The sequence below is a fragment of the Phaseolus vulgaris genome, chromosome 11, assembly GCF_000499845.2.
Source record: "Phaseolus vulgaris cultivar G19833 chromosome 11, P. vulgaris v2.0, whole genome shotgun sequence".
Taxonomy (NCBI): domain Eukaryota; kingdom Viridiplantae; phylum Streptophyta; class Magnoliopsida; order Fabales; family Fabaceae; genus Phaseolus; species Phaseolus vulgaris.
The window spans coordinates 41,029,582-41,046,565 of NC_023749.2; the positions used below are offsets into that span (position 1 = coordinate 41,029,582).

General features: G+C 40.2%; 1 protein-coding gene across 1 annotated transcript in view; it reads right to left on the reverse strand.

The window, feature by feature from the left end:
* Positions 1-9,370: 9,370 nt before the first annotated feature.
* Positions 9,371-16,984, reverse strand: part of LOC137807609 (uncharacterized) — a 22,974-nt gene continuing 15,360 nt past the window's right edge. The window contains exon 2 of the mRNA XM_068608331.1: positions 9,371-9,446. Within this exon, the coding sequence (XP_068464432.1) occupies positions 9,371-9,446 (76 nt within the window). The remainder of the gene's footprint in view (positions 9,447-16,984) is intronic.

Below are 16,984 nucleotides of genomic sequence, written 5' to 3' on the forward strand. Positions count from 1 at the left end.
GATACGGGACGGTACAGTCCCAAAACAAACAATCGGTTGTTTCCACGATTCAATCGGTTTTTTGGTTTTGACAGCAAGTCAACCATTGAAAACAGTTTTCAATCTTTCTAAAAACACCTAAGTATAAAACAATCGGTTGTTTCGACAAAACAACAGGTTGTTTTTCCCTTAGTTTGAAAAACACTTTTCTTTTAAAAGGATTGAGAATGCTTATGCTTTGGATTCAATCAAGAGTGGATTATACATAAAGTCTACCCCATATCCTATCTAAAAGACAGCTCAGCAACAACAAGCACATCTAGCCTTTCATCATCCTTCAAAGGGTTTGGATTCTTCAAAGCTTGAACACACTTGGTTCAACAATATCCCCCTATTTGATGAAGACAAATCCCTGATTGCTTGTGTTGATTTGATTGAATCTGAAGCAGTTCCTGCAAGACACTGTTTAAGCAAAGCATAGAACTTCTGATATATGGTTAGCACAGAAACAGAAACAGTATATCAGAGCAAAATATCTGAGCAAAAAAACCTATAAGGCTTTCAACCATACAAACTGTTTTGCAGAAATTAAAAACAACAACACAACATAAATCTTCCCCTATTTATCTTCACAAATAGACAAAAAGAAGAGATATAAAGATAATTGTTCTTGATAAAACAGAATTAAAGAGCAGAAGCAGAAAAAAAAAAAAACTGATACAAGCCATAAAAAACAATCGGTTGTTCCCAGATATCACCCGGTTGTTTTTCTTCTTCAGTCAGCTTTGGCATATTGTAGATCAAAAATCTGATTTTGAACAGCTTCTATATGTTCATCCAATGTCATGAAGTGTGCATCCATGCTGTTGAACCTGTTATCAATGCTCTGGAAGTTGCTTACACACAGATCATGGAGATTTCTTTGATTCTCCGCAAATCCATCAAGCCTATTGACCATGTATCTCTCAAAGAAGACATGGAAGGCAGTCCATCTTCTTGATTTCCAGCACTGGGTCCAGCATCTTGATTTGTTTCAGGATGATCTTCATGTTGAAAATCCATATCAGCAACATGCTCCTCTTCATCAAGATCAGCAGCAACACTTGATGAGGCACCATGGTCACCATCTTTGCTTACCCATTTGCCACCTATTTTGGTGAATCCCATCTTGCTAAGAGATCCATTGTTCATCTCTTGAGTTGACTTAACCAACTCAGATGTCTCATCTTCCAGATTCACTTCAAAATACAACAAAAATTTAGAAAACAAAACAGCATATGGATAGTGATAGTCACTTAACCTCATGGCTTTTTGCATGTGTTCCTTGATGATGTGGATCCAATTGATTCTGATCTTCTTCATTATGCAGTAGATATACACAAGGTCTTCCTTTGTAAGCACAAAATGATTGCTCCCCCTTGGAGTTAGAATTCAAGTAACAATAAGGGCCAGCAACCTTTCATCAAGCCTCAAGCCTCCAACCGAACAATTCCTTACTTGAACATTTTGATTCTTCAAATAGCTTTTGTAGTATTGGACTTTGTTGAAATCCTCTACTATGCCAAGGTTTCCCTTGTTGGTTCTAAGGCCAGAAAACTTCAGACGCCACTGCATCCACACATCATAGGTGATCTCCATCTACACCCTTACATGAGAGACAAGGTTGTTTCCCTCAAATTGAGATTGTGTAGAACACTCTAATCAAATATGGTAGATTTCACCTTCATCTCCAAGAACTTTCTGAGAGATGATCTTTGAGCAGCCTCCTCACATTATAGCTTTGGCTTTTCAGCCAATCAAAGGAAACAACTTTGGGGTTGTTTATCACTTTGTACTAGTTTCAAACCTATACCTTTCAATAATCATTATCACCAGAAAACTATCCTTCTAGTCCCCTCCAGACCTCAGTGCCCTAGTTTTAACTCTCTTTGAAGTGGGAGTAGTTGATTCCAGTGGCAGAAAAGGGGCAGAGAGAACTCACACAAAAAGATAAAGAGATGGCAAGAGATGGCTCAATTGTTGTTCTGTGAAAGAGATCAGCTGCAACAAATTTTAAAGCAAAAACAATACAAGCATCAATGACATAGTGGTACCAGATTTCAGAGAGAAAAGACTGACCAAGCCCACAAGAAAACGTCAGAAAAAGCAGAAAATCACATGGTCATCACATGTGATCTTGACTAGTCAAAAGCTCTTAAATTTCAAGATTGTGGAATAATTCCTTTAGACTTTGTTGAAACTTCTTCTGAAATGTGATGAGCTTTAACACAGGTTCATTGACCAAGGATTCTTTCTTTAATGTGATCTGCAACAGACAAAATTCAAAAACGAAATTAAATCTATTTTTCAAGTGCTGTCAGACACAAAACAATCGGTGTTTCGAGGAAACAATCGGTTGTTTTCTGCAGCAGTAAACTGATTTTGATTTTTAAACATGAGCAGAAAGAATTCAAAGCAGATGAATGAACATTTAAAAAGGAATTTAAACATGATTATGAACTTGAACAGAATAAAAGTTAGAGATAAGGAAGGTCTTATCCTTTATGATGATCCTTCATGAACATATGCTTTTGATCAAGAGCCTCTTTTGACCATAGAGACCCTTTGGAGAGATACAAAACATTGATTCAGCTTCAATGTTAACCTTTTTCTTCCAAGAACTTGATCAGATGACTCAGTCCCTCCATTCTTTAGATTTCCTGCACAAACATGAGTTCAAGCAACAAATTTGGCCCTTTACAAATGTGGTCCATTGATTTCTTTTTCTCATTGAAACCACACATCCTTTAGGAATCCATTTCATGAAGCCTCTTGGAACAAAAACTTTCTTATTTACAGAATCTAACCGAATGGCCCTTTTTCATGCAGTAAAAGCATGTAACAACTGGTTGTTTCGACTTAACAATCGGTTGTTTTACTGGCTTTCTTGAAAAACTTTTGAAATCTTATCTTGTTTGTTTGTGGATTAAAACCTAAACCAGCCTTTCCAAAAAAACACAATTTTGAGATGCCAAGACATTCTCAAAGTTGGATTTTCTTAGAAAGCTTATCCACAGTATTACAAGATAAAACACTTTCTTTTCAAGGTTTTCACAATTTCACAAATGAGAGTGTCACACTTGCAAGAAAGTTTTGAAATGTTTTCAAGATTTAAAATCCTTTTAGATTTTTCCAGCTCTTCTTCAAGTGCCTTCACTCTCTTTTCAAGCCAACTGTAAGTTCTTTCAATCGGTTGTTTGAAAGAACCAATCGATTAGCTCATATGAGTTTCTTGAAAAGCTTCAAGCAATTCACTATAATTTGTTCATTTAAAGAAGCAAAGAACTTACTTCACTTGAGCTGCAGATTCATCATCTCCTCGGCAATCAAACAAATGTTTGCTCTTTCATCTTCACTTGATGAGAACTTGATGAGGATACCTCATTTCATCCCACGCTATGTAGGCTCTTTTGTCTTGCCCTTTTTTTCCTTGTAGCTAGGCTTTTTCTCCTTCCTTCTTTTCTGGGCAATCCGCCTTTATGTCCCTTGCTCACCACAACCAAAACAAGTATAATTATTGGAATTAAAATCATTGGATTTCTTGTTTCCATACCTACTTTGTTGTTGTCTTTGTTGCGGTTCCCTTCAAGAATTGCTAAACTTCTAGATAGCAAGCTAAGGTTCTCTTCATCACTATCATCGCTGGATTCTGTTTGCCGTTGTGCTTGACAGCTTTAAGGCAATACTCCTTACGTGCTGTCTTCGCTTTCTTGAACATTGAGTCGATTCATCTTAACTCATGTTCCCTAAGCTTGCCAAACAAAGAAGCCATACTCAATGATGTTAGATCTTTAGATTCAGATATCGCAGTTACCTTAGGTTGCCATGCTCTATCAAGAAATTTAAAATCTTGATGTTTAGCTCTTCCTTTTCAAAGGTCTTGTCAAGGCTCATGAGATGATGATGATGTGCGTGAATTTTTTCTGCACTTAGCAATTGTTTCACCCTTGAGCATTTGAATATCTCATACACTTGGATTAGAGTATGCTTTCTATCTCTCTTCACCTCATCGGTACCTTCATGAGTTACCTCCAAGGTGTCCCACATCTCCTTTGCTGATTGCATTGAGAGACCCTGAAAAACTCATTTGAATTTAAGGCAGAGGTTATTATGTTTTAGCAATGCAATCAAATTTGGCCTTCTTGCTTTCAGAATCAGTCCATTGAGACCAAGGCTTTTCAATGGAAGATCCATCTTTTTCAAATTTGGGACAAAAGGACCATTTTCAATTGCATCCCAAATACCTTTGTCAAGTGATTCCACAAAGAATTTCATTCTGACTTTCCAAAATTGGTAGTTCAAACCACAAAACAGAGGTGGTATGTTGATTGAAGCACCTTCCCCAAAAGGTAGTCTATCTGCCATTAAAAAACAGTTTTAGGATCACACTTGAATAAGTTTCAAGAATCAAGCTCTGATACCAATTGTTAGTATGTATGGCTTAAACTAGAGGGGGGGGGGGATGAATGGTTTAAAGAGGGTTTTCGCAAAATTTTAAGCCAAGAATGAAATTACTTCGAGAAACAATTGAATCAGAATTCAGTTTGCCAAAACACAAAGCAAATAAGCACAACACGAGAAAAACAATCGGTTGTTCGCAGAAACAATCGTTGTTTCGTAAAAACAATCGGTTGCTTCGCAAAAACAATCGGTTGTTTCGCAAAAACAATTGGCAGTCCACAAATATAAAAACTGATTTTAAAGAGATTAAGGATAGAGAGAATGCACACAGAGATTTATACTAGTTCACTCTAAACCCAGAGCTACATCCAGTCTTCCCAGAAACCACTGGGAATCCACTAAGCAATCAACCCTAGATTACTTACAACACAACCAAAGAAGTGACCTTGATCCCCTCAAGACACACACTTCCTTTGGTCAAGCACAACAACACTAAGAATGCTGACTGATCCCCTCAAGAACACACACACTTCTCAGCAAACACACAAAGTTTCTTACAAAAGATACAAAGGATTACACTTGTTACAAAACAAATCTGAAATCAATACAAGATGAAAATCCTATCTCACACTTTTTGATCAATGCAATCTCTAAGCAATTCTCAACTTTTCAAAATCTCAAATCAGAGGAAAAACTCAAATCTGTTTTTCTGTATTTAAAACAAAGTTGTTTGTTGCATAATCTTAACAAACTATTAATTGCATTTAAAGATTGGTCAAAGCATTAAAAACTGGAGCATAAACAGTTAGAAAATCACTTAATGCTCAGTCAAAGCACAAAACAGTTTCTGTATGGTCCCAAAACAAACAATCGGTTGTTTCCACGATCAATCAGTTGTTTTGGTTTTGACAACAAGTCAACCATTGTAAACAGTTTTCAACCTTTCTAAAACACATAAGTATAAAACAATCGGTTGTTTCGACAAAACAACAGGTTGTTTTTCACTTAGTTTGAAAAACACTTTTCTTTTAAAAGGATTGAGAATGCTTATCTTGGATTCAATCAAGATGGATTATACATAAAGTCTACCCCAGATCCTATCTGAAAGACAGCTCAGCAACAACAAGCACATCTAGCCTTTCATCATCTTTCAAAGGGTTTGGATTCTTCAAAGCTTGAACACACTTGGTTCAACAGTTGTGACTTTAACCACAACGTTGGTTTGATTAAAAGAATGTAGCTAATGGTAGTTTCTATCCTAATCATTTTAAAACTTTATTAACTCACATATTACACCGGTTGCACCATCCAACCGGTGTAATATGTCATGTAGAATTAAAATTTATGAAAACTTTTTTTACTCTGTGCATGGCATATTACATCGGTGTAATATGTCATGCCAGAATTAATTTTTTTTTTAACTTTTTTTTTTACTTTGTACATAACATATTACATCGATTGGACCATCGAACTAGTGTAATATGTGTCAAATATTACAAAATGCTACCGTATTTTGTTTACACCATTCTCATTTATCGATCTAAAATGTTATTATAGAAAACATTATTTGTACTAGTTAAACCATAATATTACTATATTAACATTCATATTAACAGTATTATCTATAACATTAATAATAAAGTGAATTCCTCTATTTAATGTAAAAAAATAGCACTTTTTAACTTAATTTATTTATATTCAAAATGACATTGAAAATGATAGAAACGGTAAGGAATAAACGACATTGTCAAATTTGATATTATTAAAACTTAATTAATTCATATGTTGAAATATCGAATATTACTTAATATAAGATAATTGATTATATAAAAAAGGTTTTACTTACTAATCATCTATAAAGTAACACATTAATACATTTTTTCCTTATTTTTAACACTAATATAGTACTATAAATATGTACATCACTTGAATCCAGAAGGAGAACTAAATTAATATTATTAAAAAGTAAATTAATTTGTATGAAGTCATGTTACCTTGATTTCTAGAACATAAAATGAATATATTTATGATACAATTTTAATTATTATTAAAATAAAAACCATGTTACATTCATTAAATGAGTATTTCAAACAGAATAAATATATTTAAATAATGAAATATTATTTTAATATAAGAAAAGAGTGTTACATATAAAAAGTTTGACTCACCAAATATGTAATAAAGTAAATATTAATACATTATTTCTTACTTAAAAAAGATACATAAAATTCTTAATTGTCACTTTTACACTAAATATAACCTCATTTTCTCTTTTAACACTAATATAGTACTATAAATACGTGGATGACTTGAATCTTGAAGGAGAAGAAGGAAATCCTGAAGAGTGAGTCTAAGAAGTAGTAAAGTAAAAGAAGGTAAAGGATGACTCTAGTAAAAGTTGCTTATTTTTTCTTTTGCTTTGATAGCTTGTAATGGTATGTTATTTGATCTTTTCTATTTTAGCATTTGATAAATTCTCTATTGAATTTAGGTTTTTTTAGTGATTTAAAAGTTTTATAGCTAACATGAATTTATATTGTAACATTGGGATGTGTTTTTTGTAGGGTTTGCTTTAGAAGAGGATACATGTAAGGAGAATGATGATGCAAGGGAAAGTTAAGTTTATGTAAAGATTCAACCATTTGTGTTGATGAAGTTTGTAAGTGCAGGACACCCTTACTAGGGAAGCTAGCAAAATGTACAAGTGCATCTGATTGTCCATTCTGTGTGACCCCATGTGATAAGTATTGTGATACAAACACTGGTCTATGTAAATGCATGTGTCATTAAGTCTCACAAACCTATCAATAAAAATTCATTGGAATTTACTTTCAATAAACAATATAGATTTGTTAGAGTTATTATGCTACTGCAATCGGATTACCCATAAGATGACAAAGAATGTCACAAATTAGACCACTCACTAATATCATCAAATCTTATGTTCGAGATGTAGATGATTTCACGAAGTGTAGAATACAAAGCTTAACACTCTCACACTAAAGAAAAGATAACTGGAGATAACTTACAACAAAGACACTAGAAAAAAACATTGTAGTTTAGTTGTCTCTTACACTCGTTTCCATTGAAAGAAAATCATATAAAAAAATACATTAAATTTTAAATTTGTATTATAAAAAATATTTCTAAATTTTTTACTATAATGGGTTGAATGTTCATATGTAGATCCCCTCAATGTGGTTTACACGGGTTGCATGTGCATCATCATCTACATCGTCATCTTTATTCATTATTATTGATGTGAATGAACGAGGGTCACCATTTTCAATATCATCAATAGTGTCGCCTTTTTTTTCTCGTGTAAAATGACATACCAATGTTCTATCATAGGATCTTTGAAGTAGAAAACCTGAGATGTTTGTTGAACAATTATAAATAGCTCATCTCGATAACCTATCTTTAGAAAGTCCATACAATTGGAGGAGTAGTAGAAAAATAGATGTATTAAATCTCAAACGGGAAACTAAGGGTCTCTTATACAGGAAACAATTGGTTAGGGTCGAACACCCCCAAACTGAATACCAACACATATAAAAGAATTACAAATATACATGCAAATTAAAATTGATAAACTTAATCATACATACAATTAACATAATGAAGAATATCAATTGAAAATCAATAAATTACTTATAATCTAATTAACAAAAAAATCATTAAATTAATTATAAATACTAAATAATATTACTCTAATTACAATCTAACAAATTAATGATTTTATTCTAACCTAACAATTAACACAATACAAGTTAATAATAAATACAAATTATAATAAATACTAAATGTACAAAATTAATAATACTAAAGAAATATTAAAAGAATTAAGAAAAACCAACCTGTAGTGAAGGGCGGCGTCGAAGACAATAAAACAATAAAGAGGGCGCAAATGTGGCAATGGTGATAGTGGTGGCAATAAAAAGGAGAGGCAAAACAAAGGCAATGAAGACCTTGACTAATGAACCGAATGAATGAAATGAGCATTGAACAATGAGAGAAAGAGTAATAAGCAATGAAAGAATGTCATAATGAGTGTGAATGCGAAGGAAGAACTTACAAAGGTTTGCAGAGATGGAGAACCAGAGAGACGTTCACGAAGAAGACAAACAAAAGAACAAAAGCATAGTGGCGGGCTTCAAAATAAGGTAATTTAAGAGGTCTAAAACGGTGATTCTTCGGTAAAACTGTCGTGTTAGACCCAAGCCCATTAAAATATACGACGGTTTCACTTTAACTGCCATCTTACACCCAATCTCTTTGGTCCAAAATGGTGATTCCTCCCACAACTGCCGTTTTACTCCCGTTTTAATTTCAAAAATGTCACCGCATTTTGATGGACAACGTATAACACTAAACCTGATATATATATTTGGCGTCGTAAATGGACTTTTTCCACTAGTGGATGTCAATTATTTTTATATGGATTTACTCAAAGATAAAGTACTATTACACACTTTAAACATAATTAAATAAATAATATTTCTTTTAACTTAATTTATTTCATATTCAACATAACATTGAAAATGATAGAAAGACTAGTGCAGAAAACACATATTACCTCAATTCTGGGAGATATATTACACCGGTTCTATCACCGTTGCAAATCCCAGCGATGCAAAATATCAATTTCATATTACACCGGGGTTGTAAAAATTAGTGTAATATGTACCAAAATTTAAATAAAATAGTTCAAAAAGTTGTGTTCCAAAAGGGACATACTACACTGGTTGAGACAAACAACTGGTGTAATATGTGACAAAGGTGTTATCACCATAACCATGCACCTCCTAACACCCAATCAATGGATACCTTGTTTCATTTTACCAGAACCACCACCGCCTCCTCGACTGATACACTAAACTCATAACCCAATCCCGAACCACACCATAGTCATTCATCGCGTCAGTGCGTGCTTCATAGTGGTGACAACAAACTATTGAAATTTCCCCAAAGGGAAACCCTTCACCGAAATCCTTGGCAAGACTCCCTTAAGTTCTTCATCGTGCAACCTGTAGAACATGAAACTTTGATGAAACCAAAACCTATGAAGAAAGCTTGATGCTTTGCTGCTTTGATTAAAGCTTAGTTCTAGGGTGTTTAGAATTTGTGTAAATTTCATTCTTAATCCTATGCATAAGCTAAATCAATCTGTTTTGAAAGAGAAAAATGTTTTTCTAAGCCAAGAGAAAAACAACAGGTTGATTTCAAAGTTTAGTTGGTTGTTTTACACTTAGCTTGTTTGAAGGTTTTCAAAACTATTTTTGACTTGGTTGACTAACTGCCAAAACCAATTCAACCGGTTAAAACGATATTTCAACCGGTTGATTGTCACATTTCTTAACAACTTTTCAAAAACATGTTAAAACTGTTTTCCATTGATTTAAAACTATTTTGGCTCATGATTAACTGCCTAAAACGACTAGATTTAAGAGCTACAAATATGGTTTCTCTCTATATTCAAAAAGACATAGAATGTGAGATTGAAAACGTTTTTGAGAAGAGATTTGATTAAAAGTTTTGCAAGATTGCCTAGAAGCTGTGTATTGGTTCAAGAACTGATCTTTTGAGCTTTGTGATTTCGGAAATACCAGGTGTAATCTGTTCCATTTTGAGTCTTGTAATTGTTTTTCTTTCTATACTTGTAAGTTGTAAACCTGTAATTGTTAGAATGCATAACTTTAAACGGGAGGGGGGGTGAATTGTTTAAAGGGGGTTTTCGAAAACTGTTTAACCTAGAATGAAATTCTTTACAAGAAACCAGATTAGGAATTCAGTTAGCCAAGAAACAAAGCTTAAAACAGTAAAACACCAGAAAAGCAATTGGTTGATGATCCTGCCTGTTGACCAGAACGTTGGAATCTGCCTCGTCAAAGGATCGACGTGTGCACCGCTTCAAACCTCCGTCCTTCTTCAAGATCCACCTCAAGAACCTGCAAAAGAACAGAGCGGCGCCGCTGTGGCCGATCGCACTCCAACGCCCAAGTCAGTGACCGAACCACCAAATACTAAGAGCAAGAACACTCAAGAAATCTCAAGGAACCGTGCAATGTTCTCTCTCACAGTAAGCTCTAGAACACGCAAGCGTAAAGAGTATATTCTGAACGTGCGTACCTCAGAAAGTTCGTTGAGAACTCTTATATACCTGGTCACTTTCTCTCTCCTGGCAGTTACAGACCTGGACACGTGGCTCGCATCCAGTCGTACACGTGCCATCATCTGGAGCCTCCTTGACTTGGGCGCTGCTTCTGACTCCCTTTTTGGCTAAGTTATTTATGCATGATACTGCCCAGTGCATAGCTAACTTGGGAGCGTGATCTTTACTGGAATAGGCGAGTTAGGGTGCTCTCGTACACCTTCCCTGTGGTCTCGCCGGCCGCCTTCATAATCTGCACCACCTTCATATCCGGCGATGTGCTTGCTCTGGCGATCTCCAATCGCTTGGTCGCCTGAGTTTACATCTGGCGACTTCACCTTCTACTGGGCGATCGCCTGGTATGCCGGAGATCGGAACACGCCAACTTAATAACTGGCGACTTCACGAGCCCCCCGACTTCCTCCTCTTCTGCCAACCTGGCGCCTTGTCAACACGCCTGCACTGTAGCTTGGTGCCACGTCATCACTTCCGACTACCAGGACGGTACACAAGCCCCCCAGTCTTAAGCGAAGACTTGTCTAGCGTAAAGACTGAAAGAGTCACGTCAACACCGACCTACGTGGCACTGACGCAGAATTCCAAGCGGTTGTACTTTCTGCTTCTCTGACACTCCACCAAACCCCTCACCCATCGCTCGACACGTGGCTTCATCAACGGTTACCTTCAGTTACCGTTTGCGCTTCCCAAACCCATTTCGAAAAACCCTTAAACCCATTTTCACTCCACTGTTCCATCACTTTTCTTCGTATTCGCAAACGCTCTAACTTCCTTCTGCAAAAAAGCTCTCAGCGTTCTCCAATATTCTGAATCACCAGCATCCTTCATCGTCTTCCTGATCATCAAAAGGTACCTCCTTTCCTTCTTCTGCTGGTTTTTCCTGCATTTTAACCGATTCGCATCATTCTGTAACTGTCTGGTGCATACGTTGTGGGTTGTTTTTGCGATTTCTCCTTCTTCGTAACTTAGGGCTCTGTCAACGTCACAACGAACCTACGTTCGTTCGTTTTTCACCTTTCTTCCATGATCGAGTCAGCCTCTGTGACCCCTGATCATTTTTCCTTTTCTTCTTCCTTTGCAGCTGCAACAATGACTCGCTCAAAGATCACCCCAAATCCTCCTCCTTCATCACGAAACCCCTCTTCACAAGCACACGACCCACCGCGAGTACGTGGCGCTTCGTCTTCTCAGGCTGAGAGGCCTGCACCTTCCCTCCCCAACCTGGCTCAGGCTACTCCGCCTGTCACCGGAGGAGCCTCCGTCCCCCCACCAGACTTCAAAAAACTATACCCCTGGGCCAACTCAACCCTGTTGGGGGAAACATCTTCTGTGAACACTGCTGGGGCGGTTCTGCGATTGACGAAGGGGGATGAGCCTCACCAATCATTCCACAAGGAGCACGACGAGAAGATGACAGTGCTACCTTGCCCCCCTGGCCTGCCAGTTTGTGCTGACGACAAGGCAAACACCGATGGAGCCTTCTGTTTCGTCTACACAACCCTCTTCAAGAAGGTGAAACTCAGGTTTCCCTTCACCCGCTTTGAGAGGGAGCTTCTCACTGAACTCAACATCGCCGCCGCCCAGCTTCATCCCAACAGCTGGGCGTTCGTGCGAGCGTTCCAAGTGATGTGCGACCATCTGGGGTTGCCAGCATCTGTAGATGTATTTTTATTTCTCTTTGAAGCCAAGCACCCAGGAGACCGCCTGTGGGTAAGCTTGAATGGGATTGCTGGGAGATCAATCCTCTCCATCTTCCAGCAATCCTATAAAGACTGGAAGGGCAAATTTGTTCAGATACGCTCCAACGAGAAAGACGCGTCGCTGCTCGACAGTTTCCCCTTGTATTGGGTAAACAAGGGGAACAAAGAGTCCAAAAGCTGCTTCAGGAGACCCAGAAGTCCTGATAGCATGGGCGCTTTGGACAGAGATCTCTGTTTTTTTCTGGAAGAGTGTGGCAGACGCCAACATCACCTTCCTCACCACCACACTTATCTGTTTCGAGTTCTTCGAGGACCAACTCGAAATTCGAATAGGTTAGAACGCTTAAGCTCTTGTTTTAACACTTACTTCTGTTAACTGTTTCTGGGCATCTTGTGCGTTGTGCGCAAGACTTTGGTTTTATTTTTCTGCATTCTCTATCTGCTTTGTTGTTGCATACTGCCTTATGCATTTATCTTCTCTCTGAACTAACTCATGCATTTTTGCTTTATGCAGATAACATGTTGGGTCAGGGCAAGCTTGCTGAATTAAGGGCGCTCGCCCGAATCCACGGGTTGGCAACGGGTTCCAAAACAGTGCCAAATTCGGTGGTGGAGATCGCCGCTGCACAGGGCCGATCGCCACCCAAGGGCCCAGCTCCTTCCGATGTCCAACCCGCCGCTCAACGCAAGAAACTTGTCCTCAAAAGACCCAAGAGGAAAACTCCCCAGGTAGTCAATGAGGAGGAGGAGGAAGACGACGAGGCCACTGAAGATGGCCTTGTCACGAAGAGGAAGAGGGTGGCACCTTCTTCACCATCTGCACCACCCCCTCTTCCAGCATCAACACCGCTATCCACGCCTGCCCCTCCTCCATCATTGCCACCTCCATCAGCTCCTGCTTCACCAGTCAAGCCATTCCATTGGCATCCGCGCACCTGCGGTTGAGGCCCCGAGCCAAACTTCATGGAGGACCCCCGAGCGCCTCCACACCTTGTGCAATAGTTGGAGGGGGTCCTCCTTCAAATGCCTCAGCCGCAGGCGTTGCTCCACTCGGGGATGAGGTTGCCCATGCCTCTCCAATTCTGATTACGAATCCCCGACGTCGCCACCACGCCCAGAAGCGCCTACTGAAGAACCAACTAAAGAAGGTGGCGACGAAAACCAACAGGCCCACCCAGCGCCTCTACAAGCAGCAAACTCCCTCTTGAGGTCACGAGGATGTGGGAGCCTTTATCTGCCAAGCTGAAGACGATAGCAGAAGACATCCCCGCCATCATAACTAGAGCTGTGGAGAGCTCCACCAGGAAGCTCCAGGACGACCTCTTCAACCTTAGAACTGAGAACAGCACCATGAGGGTTGAGGTGGAGAAGTTGTCCTTCAATTTGACGCTCGCGGAGATTGAACACTCCCGAGTAGAAGATGCGATGAGCACCGAGCTCCGGTTGGCGCGCAAGGAGGCCACCGATCTTTGCCACAAGGTGCAGCTTCTTGCTCAAGAGAAGATTGAGCTGGAAAGCAAGATTGTGCCTTATCGCGTTAAGGTGGCGGACTAGAAGCCTTGATAAAAACTGACGCCGCCAAGGTGAAGAAACTGGAGCAGAGGTCCGCTGATCGGAGATCTTCCTTGGTAAGGTGGAGAAGGCGAGGGATGACGCCATGGCTGAGCTTGCCGAGGCCAACAAAGAGAAGGGGAAGATCACTGCTGAATTGGGCCAAGTGCAAGCAGAATCCAAGAAGGTTGCTGAAGACCTTCTCCAGACTCAAGAAAACAACGAAAAACTTAAGAAGCAGGTCGAAGAGCTGGAGCAGCAGAATAAGGGGCTGAAGGAACAAACTGAAGGACTCCAGAAACAGATTGAAGAGCTTAATATGAGTTCTGCCCAAATTCTGGCTGCTGGATTCGCGGCTGCACGGGAACAGTTCGCATGCTTGTTCCCCGATCTGGATCTCAGCATGGTGTCCTTAAACAATGAGGTGGTGGATGGGAAGGTGGTTCCCGTCGAAGACTAATCAATTTCCCCTCATCCACCACCTTTATGCTTTTTCTTTGTATGCAATTGTAATGAACTTTCTTCTTTTTCTATTTACGTACCCCGAACTGATATTTACTTAATGAAATTGCCTTTGCATTTCCTCTTGTGACTTCCTTGGCTGCTTTAACTTCCCTTGCGCAATTTACTTCAAAGAAATAACTTAGCAATTTCGTAGGCACGATCTTGTACTTAACTGTTTCGAACCATTTCAACTTCGAATAATAATCACTTTAACAACTCGTAATCTTAAGGCAATTAACCTTAGCGTAAAATCACTCTTCAAGCAACGAACCTTAACTCAACCCCTGGCTTAAAACATTTCTTCACCCGATCTGCTTCATCAAAACGGGTCTTTAGCTTTCTCGCCACTGTTTGGACTTTTCCTAGTCGCCAAAGACTCTTGGCGATATCAGCTTCTTTCTGGCTTCATGCCTTGGCCATTGTTCTTTTATCTGGGGGTAGAGGCGCCTTTCGGATCCTTCTCTACCTCCTGAACTTCAGAATAAAAGACCGGGTGGCTAGGCGTTCTCTTCGAACCTACCTTAGCCACTTCCAAACTTCGTCCACCCTTAACACCATACCTGAACTCGTTCGAGACGAGAAGGATTTTATCTTGCCTGAACTCGCTCATAGGCGAGAAGGTCTTTTACTTGCCTGAACTCGCTCATAGGCGAGAAGGTCTTTTACTTGCCTCTACATTGCCCCAGGGGTTACATCTCCTCGCCCCAGAAACACTGAGGACTTTCGCTCTTCCTCGCCTGCACTCGCTCGACGGCGAGGAGGTCTTTAATCGCCTCAGGACGCGCGAGGGCGTTGAGGTCTTTTAGCTGGTGCCTCCGATCGCCGAAAGACGATGAGGACTTTAACTTTTAACTGGTGCCTCCGATCGCCGAAAGACGATGAGGACTTAAAACTTTTAACTGGTGCCTCCGATCGGCCGAAAGACGATGAGGACTTAAAACTCTTTAGAAAGCATGCAATATATCAGTAACTTGCCTTAAGCCACATACAAGTGACAAGGTCTTTCTTCAAAACTTTCTGAAAACAACAGGCACGCAATCTAAAACAACTTGTACTTCGAAAACTTCTCTTTATTGGGTGGCCTAATTAAAAACCCTCCTTAGGGAAAAAAGAGTGCCCCCTTCAAACTGTTTTAACAGAGACATTGTAATATAACTTCGTGTTTGTCTTTACTTACAAGGCTTCTTAACTGTAATACAACTTCAGGTGTGTGGCGTTCCAAGTGCCAGGAATCGCCCCTCCTTCCAATGTCTCTAAGCGGTAGGCGCCGTTCCCGGAGCGCTCGGTCCACTTGGGCGACAGCTTATTCTCCATCTCGTACTGGTGGGCTTCCTCATCACCAGGTCGCCTTCTCTAAACTGTCTGGCATCACTTCGAGTTGTATTTCGTTCAATCCTTCTCTTCACCGCTTCAGCCTTCAATCTCGCCTCTTCCCTGACCTCATCCAGTAGATCCAGGTTCAGCCTTCTCTCTTTATTCGAGTCTTCCTCTACAAAGTTCTGGAATCTCGGCGAGCTCTCCTGGATTTCTACTGGAATCATTGCATCAACCATAGACCAAGCTGAACGGGGTCTCATGGGTTCCTGACTGCTCGGTGGTGTGGTACGCCCAGACTATACGGGGGTACTCCTCAGCCCAGCTTCCTTTGGCTTTCTCTAGTCTTCTCTTCAAACCTCTCAGCAACACTCGATTAGCTGACTCCACCTGGCCATTCGTTGAGGGTGCTCGACGGATGCAACACTTGTTGAATTCCCACCCCTTCGCACAGCTTCTTCAACAAGTGGCTTGCAAACGGAGTCCCATTGTCTGACACCAGGCGCTTGGGCACTCCAAAACCGGCACACAATATTCTTCCACACGAAACCTTTGATCTTGTGTGCGGTGATCTGGGCCACTGGCTCTGCTTCGATCCACTTGGTGAAATACTCAATCGCCACCACCAAGTACTTCATTCTGCCTGATCACCAGCAGGAATGGTCCAGGATGTCGATTCCCCAAGTATGAAACGGCCAAGGGCTGTAGATCGACTTCAACTCCTCGGGAGGCGCCTTGTGCCAATCGGCGTGCTGTTGGCATTGTTTGCAACATTGGGCATACTTCTTGCAGTCTGCTCTCATATCGATGGCCAGTAATACCTTGCACGGAGAGTCCTCGCGGCCAGAGCTCGACCCCGACGTGGCTTCCGCATATACCTTCGTGGAGCTCTGCCATGATTCTCGTGCACTTCTCGCCATGTACGCATTCCAGGAGTGGGTGAGTGAACCCAAACCTGTACAGATTCGCCATCAATCAATGTGTACTTGCTAGAATTTTTCTTTACCTTTCTAGCCTCTGTCGGATCCAGTGGGAGAAGGCCATCTGCCATGCATCGCTTGTATTGTGTTATCCAGATGTCTGGTTCATGGATAGCGCAGACCTGCGTCACGTTCAACCTTCTCTCCTCGACATGCTCTAATTCTCGGCGATCTCAAAGTTTCTTGCGTTAGGGACTTATGACTTCTCGCTGCTCTCTCCGTCGACTTGCTTATCTGAAGAACCAGGTGATCTGCCACAAATGCTCTCGGCGTCTTCAGAGTTTCTTGAATCACCGTCCTCTGCCTACCCCCCTTGCCTGAACTGGCGAGCTTAGCTAGCAAGTCAG